The sequence below is a fragment of the Salmo salar genome, chromosome ssa25 (assembly GCF_905237065.1).
Source record: "Salmo salar chromosome ssa25, Ssal_v3.1, whole genome shotgun sequence".
Classification (NCBI taxonomy): Eukaryota; Metazoa; Chordata; class Actinopteri; order Salmoniformes; family Salmonidae; genus Salmo; species Salmo salar.
In genome coordinates, this window is record NC_059466.1 from 39,153,986 (window position 1) to 39,173,467 (window position 19,482).

At 45.5% G+C, this 19,482-nt stretch overlaps 1 protein-coding gene across 3 annotated transcripts in view; it reads right to left on the reverse strand.

Annotated features, from left to right (window-relative positions):
- Window positions 1–338: 338 nt before the first annotated feature.
- Window positions 339–19,482, reverse strand: part of LOC106595682 (rho guanine nucleotide exchange factor 7) — a 72,725-nt gene continuing 53,581 nt past the window's right edge. Inside the window, exons 20-22 of one of the 3 annotated variants that reach the window (XM_045707580.1) lie at window positions 11,716–11,815; window positions 1,026–1,080; window positions 339–882 (exon numbers count right to left, since the gene is read on the reverse strand). In XM_045707580.1, the coding sequence (XP_045563536.1) occupies window positions 760–882; window positions 1,026–1,080; window positions 11,716–11,815 (278 nt within the window). In that variant the 3' untranslated portion in view covers window positions 339–759. Of the gene's footprint in view, window positions 883–1,025; window positions 1,081–11,715; window positions 11,816–19,120 lie in introns of those variants that run through there. The other 2 variants (XM_045707576.1, XM_045707577.1) reach the window with 2 other exon arrangements.

Here is a 19,482-nt window from a genome sequence, read left to right on the forward strand (position 1 = left end):
CCAATACCAGTCAGTACCAATCAATACCGTACCAATACCAGTCAGTACCAATACCAGTCAGTACCAATACCAGCCAGTCCATTTCTGTACAAATCCCTTCTGACCCACCGGTCAGTGACAACACAAGGTTTAACCAATAGGCAGGCTGCCAGGGGTCCAGGCCTTACACAGAAGACCACAACACATTACACAATGGCAATACATCCAAATGGGTGGATTTCATAGTAATGAGTAACAGTAGAGAAGAGGTGAAATGATGAGTTGTTTTGTACAATATCATTAGAGCTGTATTGCATTTATAAACAGGGAGGGAGGGAGGGAGGGAGGGGGGAGGGAGGGAGGGAGGGAGAGAGGGGGGAGGGATACAGCACCTAGTCAGTTGTACAACTGAAATGTGTCTTCCACATTTAACCTAACCCCTATGAATCAGAGAGGTGCAGGGAGCTGCCTTAATCCACGTCCACGTCATCTGAGCCCAGGAAGCAGTTGTTGTTGGGGGTTAACTGCCTTGCTCAAGAGCAGAACGGCTCAGGGATTCAAATCAGCAACCTTTCGGTTACTGGCCAGACACTCTTTACCGCTAGGCGCCACTCCAGGTCCATGTTCGTTCACGGATGGATCCAAAGACATTCCTCATTATTATAGGTGGGGCCAGGAGTTTTTCCTAGCCACATGACCTGACTGGAAAAAACTCAGGGCCCTAGCTCAACACACACACACACAACCATGTATCTGCACGCAATCATATCTGCACACACATCATAAGTTAGTCTCGTCCCAGGTGTGATTATTCATACTCTGTAACACCCTCCGGACAACCTTATCCAGATCTTTCCGTGCCCTCTGCTCCTCCTCCAGCGACCTCTTCATCTTCTTATTGTCCTGTTGAGGGGTCAAAGGTCAGCTTAATATGCCACAAAGCATTTGTTTGGTAGTTTTACTACTTAATCCGTCATAACAGTGTAATGTCAAGTGTCGCATGCCGTAATGAGTTGTCATAACGGGGACACAGAGGGGACATTCACCTGTTGGAGCTCCTGTACCTCGTCCCTCAGGGCGTACACTACATCCTCCAGGCTCCTTCAACACAACACACACGGTTAACACCATCCTAGAGAAAAATACATGATCATATACAGTAGGGCTGGGCGATAAATCAATATCAATAATTATCGAGGTAATTACTTCCCTCAACAACAATATAAAAAGGATTAGATTCATTTTCGATAATGTCGATATAGAACAATTAGGTACAGCAGTCCATTTCACCTCTCTGACGCAGCAGGAACGTGTGGAGAAGTGACAATATGCACGTGGAGAGGTATACGCCCATTAAAAACCACTTAGCACCTCGGGTGATGGAGTAGCCACTATTAACCACGAACACAGTGGCAGTGACAGCCATGGAGAAAGAGCAGCTTCCAACCAAGAAATGACTGATAAAAAGGGTTCAACTGATTCAGTTATTTGGAAGTGGTTTGGCTTTTTGAAGTCCGACAAAGAGCAGAGCAATGTTCGGTGCATATTGTGCCGTAGACAGGTGTGTACCAAGTCTGGTAATACGACAAACCTTTTTCACCATCTGAAGAAAAATCACTCTTTGGAACATGCAGAAAGTTTGAGTTTGCTCCACGGTACTGATAAACGCCCTTCAAGCACCAGCCAATCTAGGGATGTTCGCCCGAAGCAGTCAACACTGACAGCGTTTATGCCCTACGAGCAAACATCGAAAAGACACAAAGGCATCACAAATGCTATTATGCATTGCATCAAAATCAAATCAAATTTTATTTGTCACATACACATGGTTAGCAGATGTTAATGCGAGTGTAGCGAAATGCTTGTGCTTCTAGTTCCGACCATGCAGTAATATCTAACAAGTAATCTAACCTAACAATTTCACAACAACTACCTTATACACACAAGTGTAAAGGAATGAATAAGAATATGTACATAAAAATATATGAATGAGTGATGGCCGAACAGCATAGGCAAGATGCAGTAGATGGTATAGAGTACAGTATATACATATGAGATGAGTAATGTAGGGTATGTAAACGTTATATAAAGTGGCATTGTTTAAACTGTTATGGCTAGGGGGCAGTATTTTCACGGCTGGATAAAAAACGTACCCGATTTAATCTGGTTACTACTCCTGCCCAGTAACTAGAATATGCATATAATTATTGGCTTTGGATAGAAAACACTCCAAAGTTTCTAAAACTGTTTGAATGGTGTCTGTGAGTATAACAGAACTCAAATGGCAGGTCAAAACCTGAGAGATTCCTTTACAGGAAGTGGCCTGTCTGACCATTTCTTGAACTTCTTTGCCATCTCTATCTTTTACAAAGGATCTCTGCTCTAACGTGACACTTCCTACGTCTTCCATGGGCGCTCAGAGCCCGGGAAAAAACAGAATGTCATCATCCCAGCCCCAGGCTGAAACACATTATCGCCTTTCTCAAGTGGCCGATCAAGGGACTGTGGGCATTAGGCGCGTGCCCTGGCCGCCCCCGTCTTTGTGATTTTTCCTCTGTTTGCCGAAAAGGAGATTCCCGGTCGGAATATTATCGCTTTTTTACGAGATAAATTGCATAAAAATGGATTTTAAACAGCGGTTGACATGCTTCGAAGTACGGTAATGGAATATTTAGACATTTTTTGTCACGAATTGCGCCATGCGCACGACCCTGATTTACCATTTCGGATAGTGTCTGGGACGCACGAACAAAACGCCGCTATTCGGATATAACGATGGATTATTTTGGACCAAACCAACATTTGTTATTGAAGTAGCAGTCCTGGGAGTGCATTCTGACGAAGACAACAAAAGGTAATCAAACTTTTATAATAGTAAATCTGATATTGGTGAAGGCTAAACTTGCCGGGTGTCTAAATAACTAGCCCGTGATGGCTGGGCTATGTACTTAGAATATTGCAAAATGTGCTTTCACCAAAAAGCTATTTTAAAATCGGACATATCGAGTGCATAGAGGAGTTCTGTATCTATAATTCTTAAAATAATTGTTATGCTTTTTGTGAACGTTTATCGTGAGTAATTTAGTAAATTGTTAGCAAATTCCCCGGAAGTTTGCGGGGGGTATGCTAGTTCTGAACGTCACATGCTAATGTAAAAGCTGTTTTTTATATAAATATGAACTTCATTGAACAAAACATGCATGTATTGTTTAACATAATGTCCTAGGTGTGTCATCTGATGAAGATCATCAAAGGTTAGTGCTGCATTTAGCTGTCTTCTGGGTTTTTGTGACATTATATGCTAGCTTGAAAAATGGGTGTCTGATTATTTCTGGCTTGGTACTCTGCTGACATAATCTAATGTTTTGCTTTCGCTGTAAAGCCTTTTTGAAATCGGACAGTGTGGTTAGATAAAGGAGAGTCTTGTCTTTAAAATGCTGTGAAATAGTCATATGTTTGAAAAATTGAAGTTTTTGTATTTTTGAGGAATTTGTCATTTGCGCCACGGCTATCATTGGATATTGGAGCAGGTGTTCCGCTAGCGGAACGTCTAGATGTAAGAGGTTAAAGTGGCTAGTGACACATTTATTACATCAAGATGGCAAGATGCAGTAGATGGTACAGAGTACAGTATATACATATGAGATGAGTAATGTAGGGTATGTAAACATTAGTGGCATTGTTAAAAGTGGCTAGTGACACATTTTTTACATACACTTTTCCATTATTAAAGTGGCTAGAGTTGAGTCAGTATGTTGGCAGCAGCCACTCAATGTTAGTGATGGCTGTTTAACAGCTTGATGGCCTTGAGATAGAAGCTGTTTTTCAATCTCTCTGTCCCAGCTTTGACGCACCTGTACTGACCTCGCCTTCTGGATGGTAGCGGTGTGAACAGGCAGTGGCTCGGGTGGTTGTTGTCCTTGATGATCTTTTCGGCCTTCCTGTGACATCGGGTGGTGTAGGTGTCCTGGAGGGCAGGTAGTTTGCCCCCGGTGATGCGTTGTGCAGACTTCACTACCCTCTGGAGAGCCTTACCGTTGTGGGCGGAGCAGTTGCCGTACCAGGCGGTGATACAGCCCGACAGGATGCTCTCGATTGTCAATCTGTAAAAGTTTGTGAGTGGTTTTGGTGACAAGCCGAATTTCTTCAGCCTCCTGAGGTTGAAGAGGTGCTGTTGCGCCTTCTTCACCACGCTGTCTGTGTGGGTGGACCATTTCAGTTTGTCCGTGATGTGTACGCCGACGAACTTAAAACTTTCCACCCTCTCCACTACTGTCCCGTCGATGTGGATAAGGGGGTGCTCCCTCTGCTATTTCCTGAAGTCCACGATCATCTCCTTTGTTTTGTTGACATTGAGTGAGAGGTTATTTTCCTGACACCACACTCCGAGGGCCCTCACCTCCTCCCTGTAGGCCGTCTCGTCGTTGTTGGTAATGAAGCCTACCACTGTAGTGTCATCTGCAAACTTGATGATTGAGTTGGAGGCATGCATGGCCACGCAGTCATGGGTGAACAGGGAGTACAGGAGAGGGCTGAGAACGCACCCTTGTGGGGCCCCAGTGTTGACTATCAGCAGGGTGGAGATGTTGTTACCTACCCTCACCACCTGGGGGCGGCCCATCAGGAAGTCCAGGACCCAGTTGCACAGGGCGGGGTTAAGACCTAGGGTCTCGAGCTTAATGACGAGTTTGGAGGGTACTATGGTGTTAAATGCTGAGCTGTAATCGATGAACAGCATTCTTACATAGGTATTCCTCTTGTCCAGATGGGTTAGGGCAGTGTGCAGTGTGGTTGTGTCGTCAGTGGACCTATTGGGGCGGTAAGTAAATTGGAGTGGGTCTAGGGTGTCAGGTAGGGTGGAGGTGATATGGTCCTTGACTAGTCTCTCAAAGCACTTCATGATGATGGAAGTGAGTGCTACAGGGCGATAGTTGTTTATCTCAGTTACCTTAGCTTTCTTGGGAACAGGAACAATGGTGGTCCTCTTGAAGCATGTGGGAACAGCAGACTGGGATAAGAATTGGTTGAATATGTCCGTAAACACACCAGCATGCTCTGAGGGCGCGGCCGGGGATGCCGTCTGGGCCGGCAGCCTTGCGAGGGTTAACACGTTTAAATGAATGTTTTACTCACGTTGGCTGCAGTGAAGGAGAGCCCGCAGGTTCGGTAGCGGGCCGTGTCAGTGGCACTGTATTGTCCTCAAAGCGAGCAAAGAAGTTGTTTAGTCTGTCTGGGAGAAAGACATCATGGTCCGCGACGGGGCTGGTTTTTCTTTTGTAGTCCGTGATTGACTGTAGACCCTGCCACATACCTCTCGTGTCTGAGCCGTTGAATTGCGACTCCACTTTGTCTCTATACTGACGCTTAGCTTGTTTGATTGCCTTGCGGAGGGAATAGCTACACTGTTTATATTCGGTCATGTTTTCGGTCACCTTGCCCTGATTAAAAGCAGTGGTTCGCGCTTTCAGTTTTGCGCAAATGCTGCCATCAATCCACGGTTTCTGGTTGGGGAATGTTTTAATAGACGCTGTGGGTACAACATCACCAATGCACTTGCTAATAAACTCGCTCACCGAATCAGCGTATTCATCAATGTTGTTGTCCGACGTTATGCGGAACATATCCCAGTCCACGTGATCGAAGCAATCTTGAAGCATGGAATCAGATTGGTCGGACCAGCGTTGAACAGACCTGAGGGCAGGTGTTTCCTGTTTTAGTTTCTATCTATAGGCTGGGAGCAACAAAATGGAGTTGTGGTCAGATTTTCCGAAAGGAGGGCGGTGGAGGGCTTTGTATGCATCGCAGAAGTTAGAGTAACAATGATCCAGGGTTTTACCAGCCCGGGTCACGCATTCGATATGCTGATAACATTTAGGGAGCCTTGTTTTCAGATTAGCCTTTTTAAAATCCCCAGCTACAATAAATGCAGCCTCAGGATATGGTTTCCAGTTTACATAGAGTCCAATGAAGTTCTTTCAGGGCTGTCGATGTGTCTGCTTGGGGGGGATATACATGACTGTGATTATAATCGAAGAGAATTCTCTTGGTAGATAATGCAGTCGGCATTTGATTGTGAGGAATTCTAAGTCAGCATTGCTAAGGACATGCAACCAATTAGGACAATCGAAAAGGAAGGTTTCAAGAGGCTTATCAATTTAACTGACCCCAGGAACATGCTCCCTGGCCACAAACATTTCTCTCACCGCACTACCTAAACTCCACGCCGAGTGTAGGGAAAAAGTTGAGGAACAGCTCAAGACAGATTTGATGTATGTTGCTACTACTACTGATCTGTGTTCTAGTCGCACGTCAGAGCCTCACTATCCACTATATTGACAAAGACTGGAATCTTCTAAATAAATGCCTTCAAACATCATACTTTCCCAACAACCACACGGGTGAAGCTATAGCAGAGGGGCTCATTGACTCTCTCTCCTCCTGGGGACTCAGTCAAGATAGACAGGTCTGCATTACAACAGATAGTGGTGCGAACGTGGTGAAGGCTGCTCAAATCAACAAATGGACCCGACTGCAATGTTTTGGACATCGTCTGCACTTGGCCATTGGTAAGTAACCTTGTCAATTGTGTATATTGAAGTGATTGGTTAGCTGAAACTAAATGTGCATTTTTTTAAATCAACTGATTAAGTTAAATATTACATTTGTACATAACTAAAGGGATTATTGTGATTGTAACATTTTAGCAATTTCTCTTAGAGAGAGTGGGTAGAGACAAACGGGTGGATTGAGCAATTGGAGTGTGTAAGAAAGTGGTAGGTGCCTTTTCCTATTGGTGGAAAAAGAAGAGAGACCTGGCAGTTGCTCTAAAAGAACACAACCTACCCCAGCACAAGTTGGTGACAGTCACCTACCAGCTGGGGATCACGTCAAAACATGGTGCAAAGAGTACTGGAGCAGGAGAAAGACATTTCACATGTCTTGTCCAGAGACAAGAAGACCTGGCACTTAGCTCCCACCTATACTGATATAGATGTTCTTGAGTCCATCAACCAGGCATTGACCCCACTACTAGAAATCACAGATGCTCTGTCTGGTGAGTCTTATGTCACTGTGTCTTACCTGAAGCCAATACTACACCTGTTCAATACAGAGGTCATGAAACCTGATGGTGAAACAGAGCTCAGCCAAACCATCAAAACGGTAGTCATGGACTATCTGAATGAGAAATAGGATGACCTAGCCACAGATGACCTCCTGGACATAGCCTCGTTGGTCAAAGAGGAGAAGGTGGGCCACGTAAAAGCAAGAGCTGTCTCAGGGATGGTCAATGATGGACATAAAACCCAAGCCCAGCACAGGGAGACGTTGTTGCTACTTCACCACAACTGACAGATAAAAAGAGAAAGTCACTGGGCAGTTTTTTCAAAAAGCCGTGTTCCACCACCACAGGTCTTACTGAAATCCAGCTGGTAGACAAGGAACTCAGCTGCTACCTTCAGTCTCCTGATGCTGACAGTGAAACCAATCAGAACACTTTCCCAAAGTCAGCCACCTGTTAAAGCGCTGTGCATTCCTGCCACCAGCTCCCCCTCAGAGCGGGTTTTTAGCACAGGTGGAAACATAGTGACCTGCCATAGGACAGCTTTAAAGCCAGAGACCGGAGACAGACTTGTCTTTCTGGCTTGTAACTTGTAAGTCAACAACTACCTCAACTTCAACTGTGATGTACCATTAGTCTAACAGTTATAAACAACTACCCCAAATTCAACTGTGATGTACCATTAGTCTAACAGTTATAAACAACTACCCCAACTTCAACTGTGATGTACCATTAGTCTAACAGTTCTAATGCATATTGACTTGCACTATTTTTTATTTTTTACTTCTTGTTCATAACTTGTAAAGGTTTATAGCTTTAAAAGAAATGGAGTTAATGTTATTTGTGAGTTCTTCTACTTCTGACAATAAATATGAAACAGTAAAGTCTTGGGTTTGTTCAGGCAGGCTTGAGTCTGAAGCAGAAATGACAATTTTAAACATTATTTGATTAATATAGTGATAATTATCGTTATCGAATGAAAATATATATATATATTGTGATCATTTATTTGCCATATCGCCCAGCCCTAATATACAGTGCATTGTGCATTGAGAAAGTATTCAGACTTCTTAACTTTTTCCACAGTTTGTGACGTTACAGCCTTATTATAAAATGTATTAAATAGTTTTTTTCCCACTTCAATCTACACACAATACCCCATAATGACAATGCAAAAACAGGTTTTTAGAATTTTGGGCTGATTTTATAAAAAATAAAGAACTTAAAATATCACATTTACATGAGTCTTCAGACCCTTCACTCAGTACTTTGTTGAAGCACCTTTGGCACCAATTACAGCCTCGTCTTCTTGGGTATGACGCTACAAGCTTGGCACACCTGTATTTGGGGAGTTTCTCCCATTCTTCTCTGCAGATCCTCTCAAGCTCTGTCAGGTTGGATGGGGACTGTCGCTAAACAGCTATTTTCAGGTCTCTCCAGAGATGGATTTAAGTCTGGGCTCTGGCTGGGCCACTCAAGGACAAGCTCGAGCAGTGTCACTAAGCCCCTCCTGCATTGTCTTGGCTGTGTGCTTAGCGTCGTTGTCCTGTTGGAAGGTGAACCTTCACCCCAGTCTGAGGTCCTGGGCGCTCTGGAGCAGGTTTTCATCAAGGATCTCTCTGAACTTTGCTCTGTTCATCTGCCGCTGAAAAACATCCCCACAGCATGATGCTGCCACCACCATTCTTCACCGTAGGGATGGTGCCAGGTCTCCTCCAGACGTGACGCTTGGTATTCAGGCCAAAGAGTTCAATCTTGGTTTCATCAGACCAGAGAATCTTGTTTCTCATGGTCTGAGAGTCCTTTAGGTGCTTTTTGGCAAACTCCTGTGCCTTTTACTGAGGAGTGGCTTCTGTCTGGTCACTCTACCATAAAGATCTGATTGGTGGAGTGTTGCAGAGATGGTTGTCCTTCTGGAAGGTTCTCCCATCTCCACAGAGGAACTCTAGAGCTCTGTCAGAGTGACCATCGGGTTCTGGATTAGAGTCCAGGCTCTGTCGCAGCCGGTCGTGACCGGGAGACCCATGGCGTGGCGAACAATTGGCCCAGCGTCGTCCGGGTTAGGCCAGCAGGGATGTCCTTGTCCCATCACACACTAGCGACCCCGGTGGCGGGCCGGGTGCAGAGCACACTGACACGGTCACCAGGTGTACAGTATTTCCTCCTCCCCATTGGTGCGGCTGGCTTCCGGGTTAAGTGGGCATTGTGTCAAGAAGCAGTGTGGCTTGGTTGGGTTGTGTTTCGGAGGACGCACGGCTCTCGACCTTCGCCTCTCCTGAGTCCGTACGGGAGTTGCAGCGATGGGACAAGAATGTAACTACCAATTGGAAAACATGAAATTGGGGAGAAAAAGGGGTAAAAAAACAAAAATAAATAAAAAGAGTGACCATTGGGTTCTTGCTCCTCCCTGACCAAGGCCCTTCTCATCCATTGCTCAGTTTGGCCAGGCGGCCAGCTCTAGGAAGAGTCTTGGTGGTTCCAAACTTCTTCCATTTAAGAATGATGGAGGCCACTGTGTTCTTGGGGACCTTCAATGCTGCAGAAATGTTTTGGTACCCTTCCCCAGATCTGTGCCTTGACACAATCCTATGTCAGAGCTCTACGGACAATTCCTTCGACCTCATGGCTTGGTTTTTGCTCTGACATGCACTGTCAACTGTGGGACCTTATATAGGCAGGTGTGTGCCTTTCCAAATCATGTCCAATCAATTGAATTTACCACAGGTGGACTCCAATCAAGTTGTAGAAACATCTCAAGGATGATCAATGGAAACAGGATGCACCTATGATCCATTTTGAGTCTAATAGCAAAGGGTCTGAATACTAATGTAAATAAGGAATTTCTGTTTTTCATTTTTAATACATTTGCCAACATTTCTAAAAACCTGTTTATTCGCTTTGTCATTTATGGGGTATTGTGTGCTGAACATTTTATTTATTTAATCAATTCTAGAAAAAGGCTGTAACGTAACAAAATGTGGAAAAAGTCAATGAGTCTGAATACTTTCTGAAGGCACTGTATGTATGTATGTATGTATGTATGTATGTATGTATGTATGTATGTATGTATGTATGTATGTATGTATGTATGTATGTATGTATGTATGTATGTGTATATATGTGTGTATATATGTGTGTATGTATGTATGTATGTATGTATGTATGTATGTATGTATGTATGTATGTATGTATGTATGTATGTATGTATGTATGTATGTATGTATGTATGCACACAGTACTGCACTAGTCTACACACTAACTAACACTCTTAACCATCCAGAAACAGAAGCATTCTGATGAGAACACCATCTCACTGCAGCACAGGATGACAGAAACTGTCAGGGGTTACCAACATATTCAGCCCTGACCAAAACAAAGAAGGGGGGAGGAGGAGGAAGAGGAGGAGGAGGAGGTGGAAAGGAGATGGGAGAGGTGGGGAGTGGGAGAAGGTGGATAAGGGAGGAAGAGGAGGAGGAGGTGGAAAGGAGATGGGAGAGGTGGGGAGTAGGAGAAGGTGGATAAGGGAGGAAGAAGAGGAGGAGGAGGAGGTGGAAAGGAGATGAAGGGGTGGGGAGTAGGAGAAGGCAGATAAGGGAGGAAGATGAGTAGGAGGAGGTGGAAAGGAGATGGGAGAGGTGGGGGGTAGGAGAAGGTGGATAAGGGAGGAAGAGGAGGAGGAGGAGGTGGAAAGGAGATGGAAGTGGTGGGGAGTAGGAGAAGGTGGATAAGGGAGGAAGAGGAGGAGGAGGAGGAGGAGGAAAGGAGATGGAAGAGGTGGGAAGTAGGAGAAGGTGGATAAGGGAGGAAGAGGAGGAGGTGGAAAGGAAATGGGAGAGGTGGGGAGTAGGAGGTGGATAAGGGAGGAAGAGGAGGAGGAAAGGAGATGGAAGAGGTGGGGAGTAGGAGAAGGTGAATAAGGGAGGAAGAAGAGGAGGAGGAGGAGGTGGAAAGGAGATGGGAGAGGTGGGGAGTAGGAGAAGGTGAATAAGGGAGGAAGAAGAGGAGGAGGAGGTGGAAAGGAGATGGAAGAGGTGGGGAGTAGGAGAAGGTGAATAAGGGAGGAAGAAGAGGAGGAGGAGGAGGTGGAAAGGAGATGGGAGAGGTGGGGAGTAGGAGAAGGTGAATAAGGGAGGAAGAAGAGGAGGAGGAGGTGGAAAGGAGATGGAAGAGGTGGGGAGTAGGAGAAGGTGAATAAGGGAGGAAGAAGAGGAGGAGGAGGAGGAAAGGAGATGGAAGAGGTGGGGAGTAGGAGAAGGTGAATAAGGGAGGAAGAAGAGGAGGAGGAGGAGGTGGAAAGGAGATGGGAGAGGTGGGGAGTAGGAGAAGGTGAATAAGGGAGGAAGAAGAGGAGGAGGAGGTGGAAAGGAGATGGAAGAGGTGGGGAGTAGGAGAAGGTGAATAAGGGAGGAAGAAGAGGAGGAGGAGGAGGTGGAAAGGAGATGGGAGAGGTGGGGAGTAGGAGAAGGTGAATAAGGGAGGAAGAAGAGGAGGAGGAGGAGGTGGAAAGGAGATGGGAGAGGTGGGGAGTAGGAGAAGGTGAATAAGGGAGGAAGAAGAGGAGGAAGTGGGGTGGGGAGTAGGAGAAGGAGGAAGAAGAGAAGGAGGAGGAGGAAGAAAAGGAGGAGGGAGAAGAGGAGGAGGAAGAAGAGGAAGAGGAGGGAAGGAGCAGGTCTTACTTCTCTCCAACCACAGAATGTCTGTTGCTCATCGTCTCCTCCATGATGATCTCCTCTCCGGGGATGATGACCTGCAGCCCTGTGTCACTCCGCGTCGCCCCTGTTCCAGACAAACACAACACACTAGATACACTGATCTAAGGTCTGTTTGGACTTCCAACTCCTAATGGCTGGTTAGAATTGTGGGAGAGTAAGCTAATCCTAGATCTGTGCCTAAGGTCAACTTCTACCCACAGCAGTTTAGCTAACATAAGTGACTGAGTTCGTGGTTGGTGATTGATTACATGATAAGAAAAGCAAAATGAGGACAAACACATGAGACTGGAGAGGCCGTGGGTTAGTTTGTCATGCACAGAACGACGAGACACAACGACAGAAGGACAGAGGAGCCATGTTGGAGAGGAAGAACAGCAGGAGGATGAGAGATATTACTTCTTCCTCATCCTGACCCCTCATTGGTTTTACCTCACCACACCCCTGGCTGTTGCAGACAAAAATAAAACAACAACAAGAATACAGCGTGAGAGAAAAGACACCATTTTGTTTTCACATTTCCTGTTGTAATAGTTTAGACTGGAGTCTTGTTGACAGTGACATCCAACACAGTGAAATAAGGTTCTGACAAAACACCCCAAATACCAACTGCTAACAAAAGACAGATTTATTCACAACTCAATGATACAGTGTTTGGGACCTCTTGTCATACACATACCAGTCAAAAGTTTGGACATACCTACTCATGCAAGGGTTTTTCTTTATTTTTATTATTTTCTACATTGTAGAATAATAGTGAAGACATCAAAACTATGAAATATCACATATAGAATCATGTAGTAACCAAAAGTGTTAAACAAATCAAAATATATTTTATATTTGAGATTCTTCAAAGTAGCCACCCTTTGCGTTGATGACAGCTTTACACACTCTTGGCATTCTCTCAACCAGCTTCATGAGGTAGTCACCTGGAATGCATTTTAATTAACTGGTGTGCCTTCTTAATGTTAATTTGTGGAACTTATTTCCTTCTTAATGCGTTTGATCCAATCGTTTGTGTTGTGACAAGGTAGGGGAGGTATACAGAAGATTGCCCTATTTGGTAAAAGACCAAGTCCATATTATGGCAAGAATTGCTCAAATAAGCAAAGAGAAACGACAGTCCATCATTACTTTAAGACATGAAGGTCAGTCAATCTGGAAAATGTAAAGAAAAGTTTCTTCAAGTGCAGTCGCAAAAACCATCAAGAGCTATGATGAAACTGGCTCTCATGAGGACCGCCACAGGAAAGGAAGACCCAACGTTACCTCTGCTGCAGACGATAAATTAATTTACCAGCCGCCTCACAAATTGCAGCCCAAATAAATGCTTTGCAGAGTTCAAGTAACAGACGCATCTCAACATCAACTGTTCACAGGAGACTGCGTGAATCAGGCCTTCATAGTCGAATTGTTGCAAAGAAACCACTACTAAATGACACCAATAAGAAGAAGACACTTGCTTGGGCCAAGAAAGACGAGCAATGGACATTAGACTGGTGGAAATCTGGCCTTTGGTCTGATGAGTCCAAATTTGAGATTTTTCTTTCCAACCATTGTGTCTTTGTGAGATGCAGAGTAGGTGAACGGATGATCTCCACGTGTGTGGTTCCCACCATGAAGCATGGAGGAGGAGGTGTGATGGTGTGGGGGTGCTTTGCTGGTGACAATGGTGATTTATTTACAATTCAAGGCACACTTAACCATCATGGCTACCACAGCATTCTGCAGCGATACACCATCCCATCTGGTTTACACTTAGTGGGACTATCATTTGTTTTTCAACGGGACAATGACTCACCACACCTCCAGGCTGTGTAAGGTCTATTTGACCAAGAAGGAGAGTGATGGAGTGCTGCATCAGATGACCTGGCCTCCACAATCACCCGACCTCAACCCAATTGAGATGGCTTGGGATGAGTTGGACTGCAGAGTGAAGGAAAAGCAGCCAACAAGTGCTCAGCATATGTGTGAACTCCTTCAAGACTGTTGGAAAAGCATTCCAGATTAAGCTGGTTGAGAGAATGCCAAGAGTGTGCAAAGCTGTCATCAAGGCAAAGGGTGGCTACTTTGAGGAATCAAAAATATATTTCGATTCGTTTAACACTTTTTTGGTTACTACATGATTCCATATGTGTTATTTCATAGTTTTGATGTCTTCACTATTATTCTACAATGTAGAAAATAGTAAAAATAAAGAAAAACCCTTGAATGAGTAGGTATGTCCAAACTTTTGACTGGTACTGTACATCAGTCTGTATATATTGTAGGTTTCTAGGAAGGTACAGTAGGTATGTAGTAAGATAGGTAGGTAGGACATTTTGATCACAGGTATGGGATAGGTCCTATACATCATTGGCGCACACAGAGGACACAGTTAGACAAAGCAGTCACTTCATCCTGCCTCTCAGTTTTTGTTTTTCTTTAGTTTTTTTCCAACCACAGAATACACTGCAGTCACATGACCTGAACAACCACAGAATACACTGCAGTCACATAACCTGACCAACCACAGAATACACTGCAGTCACAAAGCAGAAAACACAACAAGAGGACAGTCATATTCTTAGCTCAAATACTCATAAAACCACTGTTTGGCTTATTATTTGGTTCTATTGGCATCCACTATGTACAAAAAGGAGATCATTTATTTAAGTTCACGTTGATCTGTGTTGATGAATAAGTATGTCACATATGACCTCTCCCACAAGACTAAGTTCTCTTTTGGCTGACACTTCCTCAACACTGACATTGTAGATTTACAGTATGGATGAGCTGAACTGTACAGGGACACTCAATATCTATGGCAGGTGTAATTACTAGGCTACACCATTCACTCAGTTTGATGTTATACACACACTAGGGTGGTTGGCTGGTAAGAGGAGGTACAGAAACACAACTGTTCATAGTTAACACATTTCAATGCTCTACCACAGAGGTGGTGCACAAATGAATCCCAACCTCACATGCTCAATGCCCAGTATGAACGCTGACACCATTACACCATCATGTAGAGAGAGGTTAACTGTATGTTCCACTAATCGGTTGTAAACATTCACATACACAGTCAAATTAAAATAATACTAATAATACTAATAATATAATAATATCACATATGTTATACAAAATCATTTAGGTAAAATAAAACAAATGATTTGTAGAATAACTGTGGAGAGAGAGGACTGATCTGCAGAGAGAGAGAAGACTGATCTGCAGAGAGAGAGAAGACCGATCTGCAGAGAGAGAAGACTGATCTGCAGAGAGAGAGAAGAATGATCTGCGGAGAGATAAGACTGATATGCGGAGAGAGAAGACTGATATGCGGAGAGAAGACTGATACGAGAAGAGAGAAGACTGATATGCGGAGAGAGAAGACTGATATGCGGAGAGAGAAGACTGATATGAGAAGAGAGAAGACTGATATGCGGAGAGAGAAGACTGATATGCGGAGAGAGAAGACTGATCTGCAGAGAGAGAAGACTGATCTGCGGAGAGAGGACTGATCTGAAGAGAGGACTTATCTGAAGAGAGAACTGATCTGCAGAGAAGACTGATCTGCAGAGAAGACTGATCTGCAGAGAGAGAAGACTGATCTGCAGAGAGAGAGAAGACTGATCTGCAGAGAGAGAGAAGACTGATCTACTGTGTGAGAGAAGACTGATCTGCGGAGAGAGAAGACTGATCTGCAGAGAGAGAAGACTGATGTGAAGGGAGAGAAGACTGATGTGAAGAGAGGACTGATCTGAAGAGAGGACTGATCTGTGAAGAGAGACTGATCTGCAGAGAGAGAAGACTGATCTGCAGAGAGAGAAGACTGATCTGCAGAGAGAGAAGACTGATCTGCAGAGAGAGAGAAGACTGATCTGCAGAGAGAGAGAGAAGACTGATCTGCGGAGAGAGAAGACTGATCTGCGGAGAGAGAAGACTGATCTACGGAGAGAGAGGACTGATCTGCGGAGAGAGAGGACTGATCTGCAGAGAGAGGACTGATCTGCGGAGAGAGGACTGATCTGCGGAGAGAGAGGACTGATCTGCGGAGAGAGGACTGATCTGCGGAGAGAGGACTGATCTGCGGAGAGAGGACTGATCTGCGGAGAGAGAGGACTGATCTGCGGAGAGAGGACTGATCTGCGGAGAGAGGACTGATCTGCGGAGAGAGGACTGATCTGTGGAGAGAGAGGACTGATCTGCGGAGAGAGAGGACTGATCTGCGGAGAGAGGACTGATTCTGCGGAGAGAGGACTGATCTGCGGAGATAGACTGATCTGCGGAGAAAGAGAAGACTGAATTGCGGAGAGAGAAGACTGATCTGCAGAGAGAGAGAAGACTAATCTGCAGAGAGAGAGAAGACTGATCTGCAGAGAGAGAAGACTGATCTGTGGAGAGAGAGAAGACTGATCTGCGGAGAGAGAGAAGACTGATCTGCGGAGAGAGAGAAGACTGATCTGCAGAGAGAGAGAAGAATGATCTGCGGAGAGATAAGACTGATATGCGGAGAGAGAAGACTGATATGCGGAGAGAGAAGACTGATATGAGAAGAGAGAAGACTGATATGCGGAGAGAGAAGACTGATATGCGGAGAGAGAAGACTGATCTGCAGAGAGAGAAGACTGATATGCGGAGAGAGAAGACTGATATGAGAAGAGAGAAGACTGATATGCGGAGAGAGAAGACTGATCTGCAGAGAGAGAAGACTGATCTGCGGAGAGAGGACTGATCTGAAGAGAGGACTTATCTGAAGAGAGAACTGATCTGCAGAGAAGACTGATCTGCAGAGAAGACTGATCTGCAGAGAGAGAAGACTGATCTGCAGAGAGAGAGAAGACTTATCTGCAGAGAGAGAGAAGACTGATCTGCAGAGAGAGAAGACTGATCTGCGGAGAGAGAAGACTGATCTGCAGAGAGAAGACTGATGTGAAGGGAGAGAAGACTGATGTGAAGAGAGGACTGATCTGAAGAGAGGACTGATCTGTGAAGAGAGACTGATCTGCAGAGAGAGAAGACTGATCTGCAGAGAGAGAGAAGACTGATCTGCAGAGAGAGAAGACTGATCTGCAGAGAGAGAGAAGACTGATCTGCAGAGAGAGAGAGAAGACTGATCTGCGGAGAGAGAAGACTGATCTGCGGAGAGAGAAGACTGATCTACAGAGAGAGAAGACTGATCTGCAGAGAGAGAGAAGACTGATCTGCGGAGAGAGAAGACTGATCTGCGGAGAGAGAAGATTGATCTGCCGAGAGAGGACTGATCTGCGGAGAGAGGACTGATCTGCGGAGAGAGAGGACTGAGCTGCAGAGAGAGGACTGATCTGCGGAGAGAGGACTGATCTGTGGAGAGAGGACTAATCTGCGGAGAGAGGACTGATCTGCAGAGAGAGAGGACTGATCTGTGGAGAGAGAGGACTGATCTGCAGAGAGAGGACTGATCTGCGGAGAAAGGACTGATCTGCGGAGAGAGACTGATCTGCGGAGAAAGAGAAGACTGAATTGCGGAGAGAGAAGACTGATCTGCAGAGAGAGAAGACTGATCTGTGGAGAGAGAGAAGACTGATCTGCAGAGAGAGAGAAGAATGATCTGCGGAGAGATAAGACTGATATGCGGAGAGAGAAGACTGATATGCGGAGAGAGAAGACTGATATGAGAAGAGAGAAGACTGATATGCGGAGAGAGAAGACTGATATGCGGAGAGAGAAGACTGATCTGCAGAGAGAGAAGACTGATATGCGGAGAGAGAAGACTGATATGAGAAGAGAGAAGACTGATATGCGGAGAGAGAAGACTGATATGCGGAGAGAGAAGACTGATCTGCAGAGAGAGAAGACTGATCTGCGGAGAGAGGACTGATCTGAAGAGAGGACTTATCTGAAGAGAGAACTGATCTGCAGAGAAGACTGATCTGCAGAGAAGACTGATCTGCAGAGAGAGAAGACTGATCTGCAGAGAGAGAGAAGACTTATCTGCAGAGAGAGAGAAGACTGATCTGCAGAGAGAGAAGACTGATCTGCGGAGAGAGAAGACTGATCTGCGGAGAGAGAAGACTGATCTGCAGAGAGAAGACTGATGTGAAGGGAGAGAAGACTGATGTGAAGAGAGGACTGATCTGAAGAGAGGACTGATCTGTGAAGAGAGACTGATCTGCAGAGAGAGAAGACTGATCTGCAGAGAGAGAGAAGACTTATCTGCAGAGAGAGAAGACTGATCTGCAGAGAGAGAGAAGACTGATCTGCAGAGAGAGAGAGAAGACTGATCTGCGGAGAGAGAAGACTGATCTACAGAGAGAGAAGACTGATCTGCAGAGAGAGAGAGGACTGATCTGCGGAGAGAGAAGACTGATCTGCGGAGAGAGAAGACTGATCTGCCGAGAGAGGACTGATCTGCGGAGAGAGGACTGATCTGCGGAGAGAGAGGACTGATCTGCGGAGAGAGGACTGATCTGCGGAGAGAGGACTGATCTGCGGAGAGAGGACTAATCTGCGGAGAGAGGACTGATCTGCAGAGAGAGAGGACTGATCTGCGGAGAGAGAGGACTGATCTGCAGAGAGAGGACTGATCTGCGGAGAGAGGACTGATCTGCGGAGAGAGACTGATCTGCGGAGAAAGAGAAGACTGAATTGCGGAGAGAGAAGACTGATCTGCAGAGAGAGAGAAGACTAATCAGCAGAGAGAGAGAAGACTGATCTGCAGAGAGAGAAGACTGATCTGTGGAGAGAGAGAAGACTGATCTGCGGAGAGAGAGAAGACTGATCTGCGGAGAGAGAGAGAACTGATCTGCGGAGAGAGAGGACTGATCTGCAGAGAGAGAGAGGACTGATCTGCAGAGAGAGGACTGATCTGCGGAGAGAGAGAAGACTGATCTGCGGAGAGAGAGAAGACTGATCTGCAGAGAGAGAGAGAACTGATCTGCGGAGAGAGGACTGATCTGCGGAGAGAGAGGACTGATCTGCAGAGAGAGGACTGATCTGCGGAGAGAGGACTGATCTGCGGAGAGAGAGAAGACTGAATTGCAGAGAGAGAAGACTGATCTGCAGAGAGAGAGAAGACTAATCTGCAGAGAGAGAGAAGACTGATCTGCAGAGAGAGAAGACTGATCTGTGGAGAGAGAGAGGACTGATCTGCGGAGAGAGAGGACTGATCTGCGGAGAGAGAGGACTGATCTGCAGAGAGAGAGAGGACTGATCTGCAGAGAGAGAGGACTGATCTGCGGAGAGAGAGGACTGATCTGCGGAGAGAGAGGACTGATCTGCGGAGAGAGAGGACTGATCTGCGGAGAGAGAGAGGACTGATCTGCGGAGAGAGAGGACTGATCTGCGGCGAGAGAGAGGACTGATCTGCAGAGAGAGAGGACTGATCTGCGGAGAGAGTGAGGACTGATCTGTGGAGAGAGAGGACTGATCTGCGGAGAGAGAGGACTGATCTGCGGAGAGAGAGGACTGATCTGCGGAGAGAGAGGACTGATCTGCGGAGAGAGAAGACTGATTTGAAGTGGACAGTAAACTGGGCCCAGTTTTTCAAAAGTTATCTATCTGGAATTCGGCTATCGGATAGGATTAAATGCATAGGAACAGAATAAATAAAACAGGTGTCCCCATTCAAGTCAATGATCTGTCCATTCTATTTCTATGCATTTAATCCTATCCAATAGCTGATCCAATAGCCGGAATCCAGATAACTTTTGAAAAACTGTCCCCTGGGAATTCTTACCGTGGCATAAGGAAATAGTTTCTGACGAGAAGAGT